Below are 15,392 nucleotides of genomic sequence, written 5' to 3'. Positions count from 1 at the left end.
AGCTGCCATGCGCCCGCCCTGTTATCTCTTATCGCCTAGCGCCGCCAGGACCGACATCGACATCTTCGATTCCTCGGTCTCCCACCTCTACCGAGTCTTCAGGTAAACAAAGGCAGAAAGAGAAATCAAACAAAATCGAAATCAAAAACAAAAAGAAAAACAAAAACGGGGTACCATCAGCAGGATTCATGCGGGAGAACTGCATTGCGTCGAAGAAGAGCCTTCTGAATGCGGTCCTGAAATGAGAAGTCATTTCCCAGATTCATGGCTTTACTATCATTATCGTCGGGTGCTTACTCCTGTCAAGCCGCCGGGACGCCGAACCTGGCAAAATGTCTGTCGCAGAAAGTCAAAGTAATAGTTTTCAGTCATCCACCCCATCGTCCACCCCATCAACCATATCCACCATATCCACCACATCCCAAGCCTCACTCTTGTGCCGGATCAACGGCGCACTGAAAGCCACCATATCTCTCCCTAATGATGCAGTGCAGTCCTGCTCTGCGACGACCATCTCTCCGCCGGACTCGATAGCATCACCCTCCACGGCGGCCTGCTCTTCTGGCACGATTCCCACTTCACGCAAAGACAGACATCTCCACTCCACCGCACCTCCTTGCTGGCTCTTCCGCCTCGCCGAGGTCGCGCGTCACGTCTCGGGGGCCATCCGCATGCCCTCACTACCACCGTTCACCATGTCAAGATCGTCGGCAACTGCGATCCCGGGGACGCCGAGAGTGATCTCCCCTTCGCCGACGCCTTCTGAGACCCGCGATGCGTCGCAAGATGGATACTTTGGGCCCGTAACGAGATCTGCGCGGAGGAAGAAGGCGGCAGCGGCTTCTGCGATACACATCGACGAGGGGATCGATGAGGATGACAAGGATCAGGATCTCGAGCCGAGGAGGGCCAGGACCAAGAGTCGAAGTCCCATGAGAACGCGGACCATCTCAGGCCTCACCTCTGCGAAATCAGCCGCGAATGCGAAGCTCCCTACGTTGGTAGAAACCGGGAAAGAGAATGAGAACGGGCACGCGGCTACCCTTGCGCCTGCCGCCAACGGGCACCTCTCGCCCATCGCGGCGCAGGGTCCGGGTTGGAGCTGGAGGGATCTCAGTCGGAGCCCGAGTCCGCTGGGCTTGATCCCCATCCACCGACAATGGCGCTCATTTGTGCACCGACACGAGGTCCCGCGAAAGGTGCTGCACGTATCAATCGGATTCTTCACTCTCTGGTTCTACGTCTCGGGTCTTCAGACTAACGCTATCACACCTTATCTCATGTCGGCCCTGATTCCCATCGCTGCGACAGACTATCTACGACACACCTACCCGTCCCTCAACCGCTTCTATGTCCGACTTCTCGGCGCTCTGATGCGCGAAACCGAGTATGCGGGATGGAACGGGGTCATCTGGTATCTGCTCGGTGCCTGGATCGTTCTCTTCTTCTTTCCCAAGGACGTCGGGGTGATGGGAATCCTCCTCCTCAGCTGGTGTGATACCGCCGCGAGTACCATCGGACGGGCGTACGGCCATTACACGCCGCGCATCAGGCGCGGCAAGTCGTTGGCCGGGTCGCTGGCTGCGTTTGCGGTGGGCGTGATCACTGCGGCCTCGTTCTGGGGGTGGTTGGCCCCGCGAACCGGACCCTTTGTTGACGATGTCAACTGGCCGTTTATGTTTCAGGGGACGTTGTCCCTGGGCCGTTTTGGCTTGAGCCAAGCGAGCATTTCCGGGGGATGGGCATTGGGGGTTATGAGTCTCTGGACCGGATTTATCGCGTCGGCGAGCGAGATGGTGGATATCTTTGGATGGGACGACAACCTGACGATACCGGTGCTCAGCGGGATTGGGATGTGGGGGTTCCTGAAGATCTTTGGCTAGATGGACCGGAGTCATTCCTCGCGGGGGTCCGGATCGTCGCGCTACGAGGGCAACCTGGCCGGCACGGCGTTTCGGTGGCACAAGGTTAGTCGCGTGCATTAGATGAAGCTCGAAAATACATGAATCATGAAAGGCCTCCTATCCCCGCTCCCGCTCCAGATGATTGTTCGGCGCAGCTTACCAAGCTGATGTACTGGTGGGCAGGGCAGAGCAGGGCATGGCCAAGCGGGGGGTTTCCTGCCGGGTAGCAGGTGCAGAAAAGTGTCAGTTCGTTGTTGATTGCCTTGCAGGCCTTGGGCAGCGGTTTTGGTACCACACCGGACCACACCGGACCACACCGGACCACATTGCACCGCAGCAATCGGTCAGTCAGTCAGCGAGAGAGAGGAAGAGAGTGAGTGGGTGAGAGGGTGGGGTGGGTACAGGCGAAGCGTTGGATGGACTTGCCGGTGGTACTGTTACTTCGATCCTTGACCTGCTCTTACCCACGTGATATGTGGTCGTAGTCGTCGTAGTCGCAGTCGCAGTCGCAGTCGCAGTCGCAGTCGCAGTCGCAGTCGCAGTCGCAGTCGCAGTCGCAGTCGTAGTCGTAGTCGTAGTAGCAGTAGCAGTCGCAGTAGCAGTAGTTAGTAGTACATATGTTCTATGAACGTCTATTACTATTTACTTGTCCTGTTTCCTATATCTGTTTCTCGACCTGCAGCGAGTTCGTCCTTCACCGTGTACGCTGTAGGCAGCGGTTCCCACAGATCGGTTCGGGGTGGGTGGTTGATAGGGTACTGACTTCGGCGTGCATCTGCAGCCAGCCAGCCAGCCAACCAGCCCGTCCAGACTTTTTTTCCTTCTCCAAAATGCTTTTGACAACGCACCAACTCGTCTCCTGGACTTGGTCAACATGAACTGCATGCCGGCCCAACATATCGTCTTCCACATCCACACCCGCTTCCACTTCCTCCCCTTCCTACCCTCCCCCGGACAGCTCACGTGCATCTGCCCGCTGCTTTTGCCCCGCCCTACGGCCAGAGCCACGGTCGTGTCGTTGCGCGCTTGTTTCGTTTGTTCCACTATCAAAAGAGAGAGAGAGGCGAAGCGACAGAGAGAGGGAGAGAGAGAACTTACCAAGTATCAAGTACCACATACCACTAACTACCACGGACCTCCACGACGAGATCAAAGCCCAATCCAATCCAATTCAATCCAATCGTATCTTCCGGCTCCAGATGTTGAGATCATATGGCATCGCATGGCATGGCATAGCATGGCATGACAGGCTATCGCTATGGAAGCTTCAGTCCAACCCAACCCAACCCAACCCAACCCAGTCCAACCCAATCCCCCTCCCCCCGTTGCCGGCGCCGTTAGCCAGACAGACAGCTCCAGGGATCATCCCCTATCGTTCATCGTCTCTGCGTATCCCTCTCGCCTCCTTCCTCCTCCTTGTTCCGGGGTCAGCAGCAATACGGGCAAGGCGAAGAAGATGCGGTCAAGCCCTTTTCGTCCCCCTCAATGGTTGGCAGCTACTACCCCTTGAGCGAGGTCTAGCGAGTTCTAGCGAGGAGACGGTCTGAAAAGCTATAAAAAGGACGTCGAGGGACCGGTAGGATGCTTCTCCCTTCTCTTTCTCTTTCTCTCTCCTCTTCATCCGTTTGCACCTTCTCCGACTTCTGCCACCTACAAACACTTTGTCTCACAAACAAGAACTTCATCTCCCTCGACACCACTTCTCTCTGCTTCCTTCCTATCCCTTTATCTCCTCTCGGACATCTCTCCTCCCTGCCTCTGCTTGACGTTTGTCTCTTCACATCGTCACTTCACCACACTTCTCGCCATCGCTACAAACCTGGTCCTTGTCATACGAGCTCATCGTCGTTTGCACCTTGCCTCACTCATCATGGCCTACCAACAAGGTTATTACCAGACCACCTCCCTCCCCATGGCCGTCCCCCACAAAGGCCAGCAGTACTACGCTCCTCAGAGCCACCGCTACTCGGTCTCACCGCCTGAAGCCCCCGAGTCAGTCACCACCGGATCCGGCGTGGGCAATTCAGCCTACTCGGCAGCATCCGGCAGCTACGCAGGTAGCGCGAGTGGGGATTACGATGGCACGTCCTCCACCAACGGCGTTGACATGCAAGAGTATATGCAAGACCGCTTTGCCGGCGCTTTTGACCCTCTCCCGCTCGACCGCACTTTGGCTGTTCAGACGCAAACGTGAGTTCCCTCCCCGTCATCCACGCCACGGTCCGAATTCTGACGAGCGCACAGATCAGGATTGCTGAATGCGAAGCACCGAGAACTTCTCGAGTTGCAGCAGTTGGCCCAGCAGCGTCTCGCACGCTCGAGAGCTCGGTTGGCTGAGGGCTACCAAGATGCGAAGGAGGTCAAGAGAGATTTGGAGTGGACACAGAAGCACGTCTCGTAAGCACTCAATCTTTCTTCCCGGAAAACCCAATTCCCAAAAACCCATTATCAGCAATCGTTGTTTCTGTACCCACCTCGCTTAAGGAACCCACCCGAACTGACAACACGCAGCACCTTAAAAACAAAGGCTTCCCGCAAACACCCCAAGGAATACAAGCAGGCCCGCGCACGCTACCCGTCGCCGGAATACTGAACACTTTGTTTTTCTCTCCGCGTCAAGTTTGCGATCTTTCGCTCCCAAAAGTTCTCCTTCCCAATCCGGCAGTCTGTTGTCGTCGTCTTCGCTACCCCTTTTTTTCATGTACATCACTTTCAGCCACACAAGCGAGACCGGGCAGCCATATCCATGCACAGCGGCTCCAGCCGCCTCGCTTCTCTCGCTGCTGCTGCTTTTAGCACCCGCGCGTATCTCACTTTCCTCTTGCCTGCGAGAGACGGGATTGGACGGTCACTCCGCGTGGATGAGTTCCACTGCGGGCGGTCTTGGTGTGCAGCGCAGGCTGCATATCAGGGGCGGGTGTTGCCTGTCGCCTGTGGGGTGGGCAGCTGTCTCCAGGGGTGGTGTTCGGGTCCGGGCAGGGGGTTTTTTCCCCTTTTAATTAAGGGGTCTGCTTTTTATAACAGGGCGTGACTAGGCTCTTTTTGGGTTATTCACGGCTGGATTCTACTCTAGCGTGCTTTTTTTTTTCTTTTTTCGTCCCCCCTCCCTTCCCCTTCCGGTCTTAAGCACTGGAGATGGGAGGCGGGTAGGAGCGATATCCAGATGATTCTAAGCCAGCCATATCCTATCCTTCCCACGTGGTTTTTTACCCTCTCTCTCTCTCAGGTAAGTAAGTATCTAAGTATCCTTTGCTCTAGAATGAGTGAGAGCTGGAAGGCCGTGTGTGTGAGTGGCTCGATGGAGCAGTGTAGTGGGAACGAGAGAATATGCCTTTTTCCAGCATAGATTGTCTCTTTTTTTTCCCCCGCTTTCTAGCTTTCTAGCTTTCTAGCTTCCTAGCTTTCACTGTATCTGGGGCAAAGGGGGAATACAAGAATATAAGGCGGGGAGATGAGGAAGGCAGGGAAAGAAAGAAAGAAAGAAAGAGAGATGATATGCCCTTTTTTAGTCTAGACGCCCGAGCGCCGGCATGAGAGGGGGCGGGAGACTGAGACTGAGACTGAGACGGTGGATGGATGGATGGGGATGGAGTAGATGGAACGGAGAGGAACCGCGCGTGACTTTTCCTAGTTATGTCTTTCTTTCTATGCGTGCGTGCAGGCTGTGCGAGCTTGGACTCCTGTAGGAGGTTACTGTAGTAGGTGGTTTGGTGGTTGGGTTAGTGGGTTACTTGCTGGGTGGGTGGGTAGGTAGACAGGTAGGTTAAGTCTAGGATTGGCTTTGGTAGGTTGGTTGGTGGGTCGGTAGGCTGCTATGGGCTGTATGTACATATGTATATATATACATATCTCCCTCTTTATACACATCTCCCTCTTTACACCATCACCATCACCGTCACCATCAATCGTCCGTCTGTAAGCAAGAGAAAAATATAAGCTTAGAAATCCAATAAGACAGAACAGGGTGATGAAGGGAGAGGAAGAGGAGGAGGAAGAGGAGGAGAAGAAGAAGAAGGGAAGGGGTCATAGGATAGGTGGGTGGAGAGAGGGGAGATGTGACGACATAAGACGGAAGGATGGTGGAAGATCGTAGGGGATAGGAAGATAGGAGGAAATGCGTGGCAACAGGTATTTTCAATAGTTGCTTGGGTGTTGGGTAGGTAGGCAAGTAGGTAAGTAGGCAATTAACAAGGTACTAGTAGGTAGGTTTGTAGAGCCCGGTTAGAGGGAAGAGGGAGTCCGTTAGTGAGTGGGTCAGTAGCCGCTTATTCGTGAACCCTGCACGAAATAACCGAGAACAACCAGTATTTTCTGTATCGCGTCACAGGAGCTGATTCGGTCACTGAAAATTGGCTTACGAAGATGAAGACGTCCTGGGTATAGCTTTTGCGAAAGATTTTCTTCTTCTTTGCTAGCTAATATGCCTCGCTACATTACAGGCCTCCGGAACGCAGAGGCGGAACGCGATTAAGCAAGCTCCAATGTTTGGCTAGCACAAGGCTTTCCCTCTATCACTGAATGAGTGAACAGCTCCAGAGTATCTTTCCTTCATGAGTACTGACCAAGTTGACCCCCGCGACCGTCGCCGAAAGGCAGGATGCTTACGCTTTTTTGTGTTGTGGCATGTTTACCAGTCGGCGGTAGTCTTGTCGCCGGCTCCCCATGAGGCGTCAGCTCCAGGAGCGGCGATGGCCTCGTTAGTGCTGGCGGCCCAGTCACCGGTCTCGGCCTCCCATCCTCCGGCCGGAGCAGAGGTTGCTTGGGCACCGGCGAAGGCAGTAGCGGAAGCACCAGTAACCTCCCTAGAAGCCCAGTCAGCACAGGAATATTGCAAGAGGTATTCAAGAATGGACTTACCAGTCACCACCGGCGGTCGCACCGAATCCAGTGTCGGCAGCTGGGGTCTCCTCAGCCTTGGCCTCCTCAAGAGCCTCCTTGTTCTCTGCTGCGTATTAGCACTGTCTCGCAACTGATATTTACAATGGGCAACTTACCCTCAGCCTCAGGGTCACGGTAGAAGTACAAATCAACCATGACGTCCCACTCAGCCTCACGGGAAGCGATGGAGCCGCGGAGTCTCAGGACCTCACGAGCCAACATCCACCAGACCAAACCAATAGCGTGACGACCCTTGTTGTTGGTTGGGATGGCCACATCGACAAACTCGGTTGGGGAGTCGGTATCGCAGAGGGCAATGACCGGGATGTTGACGTAGGAAGCCTCCTTGATAGCTTGAGCATCGGTACGGGGGTCGGTGACGATGATGAGGCGGGGTTCCTTGAAGGATCGGGTGATGTAGTTGGTGAAGTTACCAGGGGTGAAACGACCAGCAATGGCGACGGCACCGGTGTGGGCTGCAAACTTCAGGACAGCACGCTGTCCGTAAGGACGGGCGGAGATGACACAGATGTCGGCGGGGTTGTCGATAGCTGCGATGATACGGGCTGCGAGCACGATCTTCTCCCTAAAACGCGAATCTCGTCAGCCAGAAACTCCTTGCGCCAAAGCTCCTACATATCTCCAAGCACCCTCGCAGACATCCTCCAAAAGCTGAAGTCCTTCCAGAGCATCCAGTCTCTCCCAGTTTCCCACATACCAGGTCTTGCCAATGTTGATGACATTGATTCCGTCAGGGCGAGTCTTCCACAGATACGGCTCCATGTGAACCTGGAGGTTCTTGGATCCAAGGTGGGCTTGGGCGGACAAGAGCTGGATGGTTTAGTCAGTGTGTGCTTTCATTTGAAATAATTTCGACTTTTCGACGCGCTGCCAGAGACATCGTCGGCGCCCCAAGGGCCTCAAGGGCCCCGAAAAGAACGCGCATTACACTCACCATCTCAATGTCTTGCGAGGTCGCATTGAATATCGGGGGGAGTTGGGAGGGGGCCATCTTTGCGATTTGACCTGTCGGATTCGTCGAGATGGAAGTTGAGGTTGTCGCGAGTGATGAAAGTTGAAAATCGTTGTGGGATTTCAAAATTTCGTGATGCCATAAGCGAGAAGCGGGAGCTTTGCCGGATTGGGTCGCTAGCTCATCTGATAGAATGGCCTGGCAAATGAGGCTATAATAAAAGTTGGTCCAAGCGCCGACAAGTAAATTGAAGATCATGAAATCCATGAATATGTCTTCGGAGGGGACGACCAATACTCAACGCCGTAAATATGCCTCCTCGAATACCTACTGCTTCGCGCCTCGGGGCCTTCAGTAGTGAGCTATATAAAACCTTGATTTGCGAATTCTTGGCTAATTCCGTGCCAGCATGCTTCCGAGCATCCCCCAACGCTCAACTCCCTATTACCTCTGTTGCCAATGTGACTACAATGGCACAAAGGAGGAAATACAAAGACCCATACGCACTGGCCCAAGGAAAGCAGAGGAAGGACGCAAATTTGTCACGGCAGGCAGAGCTTCAGGAGCAAAGGAAGGCAGCATTAGGAGACCCAGTCCGAGGCATCACCACACCATTTCTCGAATCGTTCGACGACGTCGGAGCATCTCTGGCCGCCAATGATTCAAAATCTACGAGAATAAACGGCGTGGAAATCAAGACCGCAGGCAATGTCCTTCTCAACCATTTCCTCACAAAATCCGAGCTCGAAGCCTCCATCAAGCACTCCCAAGCTTTGACCGAGCCAGTGGTGGCCAAAATACGAGATTTCGCAGACCCAGTGCAGGAAGCTGAGCAGAAGAGGAAGCACGAGGATGGACATGCCAATGCCGTTACTGCTTTGGCTAGGATTGTCAGTCTGACTAATGCAAGTCAGAAGGACAAGACGAGAGCGAATATTGTGAGATGCATTGAAACCTTTGGACGACACAGGACGGAGAAATTTTTGAAACCAAGGCCATCACCGAACCCTTCATCATTGGGAGAAAAGCCGCTGCCGCAGAAGACACCTAGAGCCGGGCCTGATACGGGGAGCTCGGAAGTCCAGGTTGCCATCTTGACGGCGAAGATCAGAGTTCTGGCTAACCAGCTTGAGATGAAGGGTGGGAAGAAGGACAAGATAAACAAAAGAAATTTGCGCGTTATGGTCCACAAGAGACAGAAGCATTTGAAGTATCTACGAACGAAGGAGCGCGGTGGCGAGCGATGGCAGCACTTGATCGGCACTTTGGGATTGAGCGAGGGAACGTGGAAGGGCGAGATTAGCTTGTAAGCTTTTGCACATCATATACCACCCAGTAACTGTATGATAGGCATGCGATCCGTAGAAAATAATTTGTACAAGCAATACCATGGTCTCCCTGCGCCAACACCACGTATAGTAACAGCAACAAGCCCCGCAGAGGCAGTTGGACAGAATGAGTATCGGAACATGCTATTCTAGAATACACTGATGTAATTACCAATTCTGTCCTTTTGGTTTTGTGCTATGCACTCGGCAATCCAGGTGATGTTCCGAATTTCCTGGGTGACATTAGCGATATTTTGGCAGTAATGTATTTCCGACGTACCTGTTCTCTCAACTTTACCCAAGCATAGACAATTGCAAGTGAGAATTGTCTCGTGAACGCACTCTTCGAGATCTCCATCTCCTTTTGGTAGAACATATCTTCCAAGCTCTTTCCATCACCACCAACACCGCCACTCATGTTTCCTGCTCCGGTGCTAGCTTGACCCAATCCGGTAGCCTCAAAGTACCCTTTGTAGTCACTGACCCCATCAACAGCCAGTCGGACACCCTCGATATCATCTGCTCTGGAGAGCATGAATGATCCCTCAGGATATAAGCGGCCAAAAGATGGATACAGCTTCTTGCGATCGCCTTTTGATAGCTCAGTTCCGAAAGAGTTCAGAGTGATGTTGATAGCTCTTCGATCCGCTTCGAACTCTAGAATCTCGGTCATAACCTCAGCCGTGGGTGTGCCTGCCATTTCGGGGTCCGTGTTCACGAAGTTGTGGAAGTCCTCCAAATAGTTCTTGTACAGGGTGTTTCGGACAATCTCGATGTTCAACTCGTCCAAATCTTGGTGGCTCAAGCTACCCTTAAAGTAAGGCGCAAGCGGGGTCTCGATCAGGACACTGTTATACAGCTCCTCGATGTTTGTCGCTACGCAGAGAACGGGCATAGTCTCAAACCAACCCAGCGGATGGCATCGCTCCAAGAGCTCCCGGGTATCTCTTTCGTGCAAGGTTCCCGTAATCAGAAGAGCGACGTTATCGATCATGTAGCCATATGTGAGATAGTCCATGAACTTCGCCAGTGATCCAACTGCATTGGAGCGTACGTATCGAAATTCGGAGATCAGTTTATCAGTCGTCTTCGCTGCGAGGGTAGAAGTCGAAGGGTTGGGTGGTAGTGACGCAAGGAAGTCGCCGTATGCTGGACCGAGTTGAAGCTTCAGATCTGGTATGCCATTCAGTCTGCGTTCCACTGGCTTTGCCAGCTCTACTGACCATCAATCGTCTCGCATTGTATCAGGTTGTTGTAATTCTGGCCGGTCAGGAGTCCATTTCTGTATCCGCGTACGATACCCTCGATGTAACTGCGATTCATCAGTGCAATCCTTCTCGCCCACCCGAAGCTTCTTACCCGTTGTTGACATTGAAGAAAAGGCCTTCCATCTTGTAGATAGCTTCACAATCGTTGTCTGGGCTGGCTGGTTGTGAAAGTTCTGGTCGGAGCTGCCTGACCTCATGGCACACAACGAGGCACATGATCAGCGTTGGGGCTAAGCCACTTCCGCGTTAGGCCTCCCGCTCAAAATTTCACAATTCTAAACCGATAAAAAAGTTCGTCCGGGGCTCGTCTTCTAACCTCAAGTATTTTTTCCCCGCCAACAATTACGGTTTCGAATACCTTCGCGCGTCAAGATGGGCTTGTTTGTTCTGAGCGAGACGTCTGCGGGTTTTGCATTATTCAAGGCCAAGGACAAGCACATCCTCAAAAATGATTTCTCGGATGTGGTTGAGACCGCTGAAGGACTCAATGCGCTGTAGGTCCCAATTGACTTGCAAAGCACGGGTCACGACTAATTAATTTCTCATATAGCCTGAAGCTGAAGAAGTTCGAGAAGTTCGACAGTGCAGCAACTGCCCTCGAGGAAGTCGCAGCATTGACCGATGGACGAGTCTCGACCATGCTCGCCAGTCTTCTCGACACCCTTAAGGATGAGAAGAAGGCATCTTTGGCTGTGGCAGACCCCAAGCTTGCCCAGGCGATCAACAAACTGCCAGGGCTCTCCATCAAACCTATTTCGGACTCTACCACAAACGACATCTACCGTGCGATCCGTGACCACCTACCTTCTCTCATCCCCGGCCTCGGACAGGAGGCCATCTCCACAATGGCTCTCGGTCTTTCGCATTCGTTGTCGCGTCACAAGCTCAAGTTCTCTCCAGACAAGGTCGATACTATGATCGTTCAAGCTATAGCGCTTCTGGACGACTTGGATAAGGAGCTGAACACATACGCCATGCGAGTCAAGGAATGGTACGGATGGCATTTCCCCGAGATGGGCAAGATTGTGAACGACAATTTAGCCTACGCTCGTATCATTATCAAGGTTGGCATGCGCGCAAACACCTCGAACACCGACCTCTCCGACATCTTGCCAGAGGAGATCGAGACTGCGATCAAGGCTGCCGCCGAAGTTAGTATGGGTACTGAGATAACTGAGGAGGATTTGGAAAATATCAAGCTCCTTGCCGAGCAAGTGGTTGGCTTTACTGAGTACCGCCAACAGTTGTCGCAATATCTCACCGCTCGTATGGCCGCCATCGCTCCCAATTTGACCGAGATGGTTGGAGAGTTAGTTGGCGCAAGACTGATTGCCCACTCGGGATCGCTGATGAACCTCGCCAAGAGCCCTGCCAGTACCATCCAAATTCTCGGAGCCGAGAAGGCGCTTTTCAGAGCTTTGAAGACGAAGCACGACACACCGAAGTACGGTCTCATCTACCACGCCTCTCTCGTTGGCCAGGCCACAGGAAAGAACAAGGGTAAAATTGCGCGTATGTTGGCTGCCAAGGCTGCTATTGGTCTCCGTGTCGATGCTCTTTCAGACTGGAGTGCGCAAGGAGAAGGAAAAGGTGATGATGTTGATGACGAGGAGAGATCTGCGCTTGGTGTCACTTCAAGGGCCAAGATTGAGCGCCATCTCCGGGGACTAGAGGGTAAGCCGCTGCTGCCCAGAGGTGTTGCTGTTGGACCCAACGGAGCTGTTACCGCTCCTGGGAAGTGGGAGGTCAAGGAGGCGCAGAAGTACAATGCCGATGCCGATGGACTTGCTGGTGACGAGCCTGCCGCTGCCGCTCCTATCTCCGAGAAGAAGTCTAAGAAGGAGAAGAAAGACAAGAAAGAGAAGAAAGAGAAGAAAGACAAGAAGGAAAACAAGTCCAAGGTTGAGGAGGCCAAGAAGCCCTTGATCGAGGAGGTGGCTGAGGAGTCAGACCCCGATGTGGAGATGGCAGATGTCAGCGCCGATCTTAGTCTCCCAGCACCTGACTTGAACGGTACCAAAGCCAAGCCAGTCGCTCAAAAACCCAGGAACGCAAAGGATGACTCGGATGCTGAATCTGATTCCGATGCTGGAGAGGAGTCCGGCAACTGGCAATCATCTATCGTTGACAACACAATTCAAGACAAGAAGGCCCGCAAGAAGGAGCGTCACGAGCGCAAGCTGGCCAAGGCCGAGAAGAAAGCAAAGAAGCAAAAAGCGGACGATGCAGAGGCCGAGATCGAGAAGCCCGAGAAAAGATCAAAGAAGCGAACGGCTGATGATGCTGAGGTCGATGTCGAGAAGTCCGAGAAGAAATCAAAGAAGCGGACATCGGACGCTGCCGATGTTGAGAAGTCCGAGAAGAAGAAGAAGAAGAAGAGCAAGAACTGATTGTCGTCATGACTTTCCTTTTTTGTATCATATTGCTTCTCATGATGTCCGTCCCGGCGTGTTAGGATGGGATGTTCAGAATGGCGTTTCGGTGGATTAACATGACCAGAGTAGTTTTTCCTCTTTCGGGAGAGCTCAATCTGTGGCGCTCTCTGTCTGGCTTGCATAAAAATTATATTGCGGAAGAATTGCATACATTTCCAACTTTGAGTCTTGCCATGCTAATGGTCATTTCATGATCCCGTTGCTATGTGCTTTTATTTACTTGCATGAGATCACTGGTCCCGTAGCCAATTGTCTGCTCACAACATGTTGTTGTCTTGATGCCTATGATTCTTCCTCTAGGGCTAGAGATCAGTATTTGACTAAGCTGAGAACATGCCTTTGCTGAGACTTGGGACGCAGAGAGCTGGAATGCGAATGCGAATGCCAATCTCTGGTGAAGCAGTCGACTTATGCACCTGTGAGTCTCCTGCTAGGCTAGCATCCATTGTAAAAAATTAGATGTGTGTATTGGGTGTTGAAATTGCCTCAAATGAATATGCTCTGATTGAGAAATTCAAACCCGCGCTTTTGTACTTGCAACAGTGTCACAATTCCTCTGATGGCCTAAAGCCACCCAAAATCGAAGAGCAATCGGGGTATATCCTCGCCATGTCCGCATTTCCCTCTTCTGTCAGTCGTTCTTTGCACGAATTCAAGCTCTTTGCCCACCGGAATACTCAAGCCACGATCCAACAGGCTTCAAGCCCTTCGCCTTCTCCAGAGCCTCCCAAGGATTCGTATTGAAAGCCGGGTCATAATATTCCTCATACCATCTTCCTTCCCTCTGACCTCCACGACCTCCCCGTTGTCTACCTCCACCCCTCGAGCTTCCCGCTTCACTCCTCCCTCCCCACGAACTGCCTGCCTCGCTGCCTGCTCGTCCCTTACCACCTCTCCCCCCTCCAGCTGCGCCCTGCATCAACGTCGCATCGGGACTGGTGCCGAATGCAGCCCTGCTCGGTAAAGTCGCGTGCGGTGGAGGCATTGCACCCGGTGTTACGGATGAAGCATAGGGACGTTCCACGTCGTTACTCGGCGGTGGTGGAGCGCTGTCCATACTCGCAAGTATGGCATCGATCCGTCTCTGCATCTCTGCTTTCTCGGCATCGGATACCACGTCCTCCACCCCAGCCGCCGCACCCGTTGCTCCAACGTGGACCGCCTCCCGGTCTGCCCCCTGTGTAACGACCGGCGCAACCTCGCTCGTATCCATATACCGCGGCCCATCACCACCAGAACTCTCACTACTGCCTCTCAAGCTCCTCTCCACCGATACCCGGACTGGCTTCCTCCTCGCAGTTTCCACCACCTCTGGATGATCCTCCTCCTCCTCCTCCTTATCATCAAGCGCGATTTCGTCGTCATTCGCCTTCGCTCCTGGTGGTTGCGCCTCGCTCTTGACCCCAATCGTCCTTGTTTTACCGAGCGGGATCGTGTTACCGCCACTTCCTGTCCCCTTCTTCCCACCGCGGTCCAGTTTCTCCAGCGCGTCGCCTTCGACAAAAGCGTCGGTCGAGGGGTTGAACTTGCGTTTTTTGGCAGCGGGTTTCTTCCCGCCGAAGGAGCTGAAGCCCATGGCGGCGGCCATGGCGGCGCCTTCGGGGTCAGAGTCGGGGTCAGAGTCGGGGTCGGATGCCATTTTGGTAGCGAGAAGAGGTGCCGAGGGGGGTGTGAGGGGGTTTGGGATTTTTGGAGGGTTGGGAGGGAGTGAATAATTGGGCAAGGCTGAAGTAGAGCCTTGGAGGGAGAAAGCTGTATGCGAGCTGGGACCGAGTGGAGCTACCTAGTAACCTACTTGGCGCGCTCACAGACGACGTCTGGACAGCGATCTGATCTGCGATAGCGTCGTCTTTCCCTTGCCTGTGAAATTAGGAGTCCAGAGCTAGGTGCTCTACAATGGAGCCGTGTCTTGCACTTCTGTTTATCATAACTTTCGAAATTTTATTTCAAGGGTATGCAGTCGTACTTGGCCAGCGTCAGAACTTCGAGCTTGGGATAAGTATTTGAGTATTGGACCTAAGGCGCCTCCTGGATTCACAGCTAAGTATGCTGGCCGGCCTATAGGTTAGTCCATGACTATGGCTGAGATATGCTTCATACGATCATTGCCGCTCACGTCTCCGGGTTCCATCGTGGCGTGGTAACTTCAAGCTACATACACACCAGTGATGAAGTCTGAAGCTCCTATGTTTCAAGAAAGAAACATGGCGTCCGATATTCAACATTTTGAATACTTAAATTTCAATCGCGACATCAATCTCAACCTCATCATCATCATCGTCTCCGCGATACATCCTCCTTGTTTTCTTTTCCCCACCGCACCTATATCTCCACTTGAGCTTCCTACACACCTTCCAGGTCCAGGTCCTGGAATCTATCTAGAAATCCGGCGCTGATCGCCTGAAACGCTTACTCCGGCGGTACATCTCGTTTGCATATATACTACGATCCTGCCATGGGGTATTCAGAGGAACGGAAGAGGAGGGAGGGGGGCTAATGTAAGGTGTGAATGAGGCTTCGGTGTACAAGGCCGTGTCTTCTCACTTCACCATCCCCCTCCCCTGAGTCTACGCGAGATAAGCGAGCAGATGCCACTGTAACAAGAA

At 53.1% G+C, this 15,392-nt stretch overlaps 7 protein-coding genes across 7 annotated transcripts; 4 read left to right on the top strand and 3 right to left on the bottom strand.

Moving 5' to 3' along the window:
• Window positions 1-332: 332 nt before the first annotated feature.
• L3040_008086 (uncharacterized protein) lies at window positions 333-1,883 on the top strand (the record flags this gene model as incomplete). Its single annotated transcript, XM_066154802.1, has 1 exon — window positions 333-1,883. The coding sequence occupies one exon, from the start codon at window positions 333-335 to the stop codon at window positions 1,881-1,883; it is 1,551 nt and encodes a 516-aa protein (XP_066010696.1).
• A 1,891-nt stretch (window positions 1,884-3,774) lies between these two features.
• On the top strand, window positions 3,775-4,497 carry L3040_008085 (uncharacterized protein; the record flags this gene model as incomplete). Its single annotated transcript, XM_007291924.1, has 3 exons — window positions 3,775-4,094; window positions 4,149-4,301; window positions 4,416-4,497. The coding sequence occupies 3 exons, from the start codon at window positions 3,775-3,777 to the stop codon at window positions 4,495-4,497; spliced, it is 555 nt and encodes a 184-aa protein (XP_007291986.1).
• Window positions 4,498-6,371: 1,874 nt separating this feature from the next.
• Window positions 6,372-7,794, bottom strand: L3040_008084 (uncharacterized protein; the record flags this gene model as incomplete). Its single annotated transcript, XM_066154801.1, has 7 exons — window positions 6,372-6,412; window positions 6,467-6,607; window positions 6,672-6,706; window positions 6,762-6,846; window positions 6,899-7,368; window positions 7,501-7,613; window positions 7,738-7,794. The coding sequence occupies 7 exons, from the start codon at window positions 7,792-7,794 to the stop codon at window positions 6,372-6,374; spliced, it is 942 nt and encodes a 313-aa protein (XP_066010695.1).
• A 272-nt stretch (window positions 7,795-8,066) lies between these two features.
• On the top strand, window positions 8,067-9,065 carry L3040_008083 (mitochondrial 37S ribosomal protein uS15m; the record flags this gene model as incomplete). Its single annotated transcript, XM_007291926.1, has 2 exons — window positions 8,067-8,112; window positions 8,164-9,065. 2 exons carry the CDS (start codon window positions 8,067-8,069, stop codon window positions 9,063-9,065), a joined length of 948 nt encoding a protein of 315 aa, XP_007291988.1.
• Window positions 9,066-9,232: 167 nt separating this feature from the next.
• On the bottom strand, window positions 9,233-10,567 carry L3040_008082 (uncharacterized protein; the record flags this gene model as incomplete). Its single annotated transcript, XM_007291927.1, has 4 exons — window positions 9,233-9,316; window positions 9,364-10,256; window positions 10,307-10,395; window positions 10,443-10,567. The coding sequence occupies 4 exons, from the start codon at window positions 10,565-10,567 to the stop codon at window positions 9,233-9,235; spliced, it is 1,191 nt and encodes a 396-aa protein (XP_007291989.1).
• Window positions 10,568-10,723: 156 nt separating this feature from the next.
• On the top strand, window positions 10,724-12,741 carry L3040_008081 (uncharacterized protein; the record flags this gene model as incomplete). Its single annotated transcript, XM_007291928.1, has 2 exons — window positions 10,724-10,845; window positions 10,902-12,741. The coding sequence occupies 2 exons, from the start codon at window positions 10,724-10,726 to the stop codon at window positions 12,739-12,741; spliced, it is 1,962 nt and encodes a 653-aa protein (XP_007291990.1).
• A 697-nt stretch (window positions 12,742-13,438) lies between these two features.
• Window positions 13,439-14,425, bottom strand: L3040_008080 (uncharacterized protein; the record flags this gene model as incomplete). Its single annotated transcript, XM_007291929.1, has 1 exon — window positions 13,439-14,425. One exon carries the CDS (start codon window positions 14,423-14,425, stop codon window positions 13,439-13,441), a length of 987 nt encoding a protein of 328 aa, XP_007291991.1.
• Window positions 14,426-15,392: the final 967 nt, after the last annotated feature.

This window comes from Drepanopeziza brunnea (genome assembly GCF_022702325.1).
Source record: "Drepanopeziza brunnea f. sp. 'multigermtubi' strain 214-2 chromosome Unknown ctg14, whole genome shotgun sequence".
NCBI classification, from domain to species: Eukaryota; Fungi; Ascomycota; class Leotiomycetes; order Helotiales; family Drepanopezizaceae; genus Drepanopeziza; species Drepanopeziza brunnea.
This window is presented reverse-complemented; position numbering and strand designations above follow the sequence as displayed.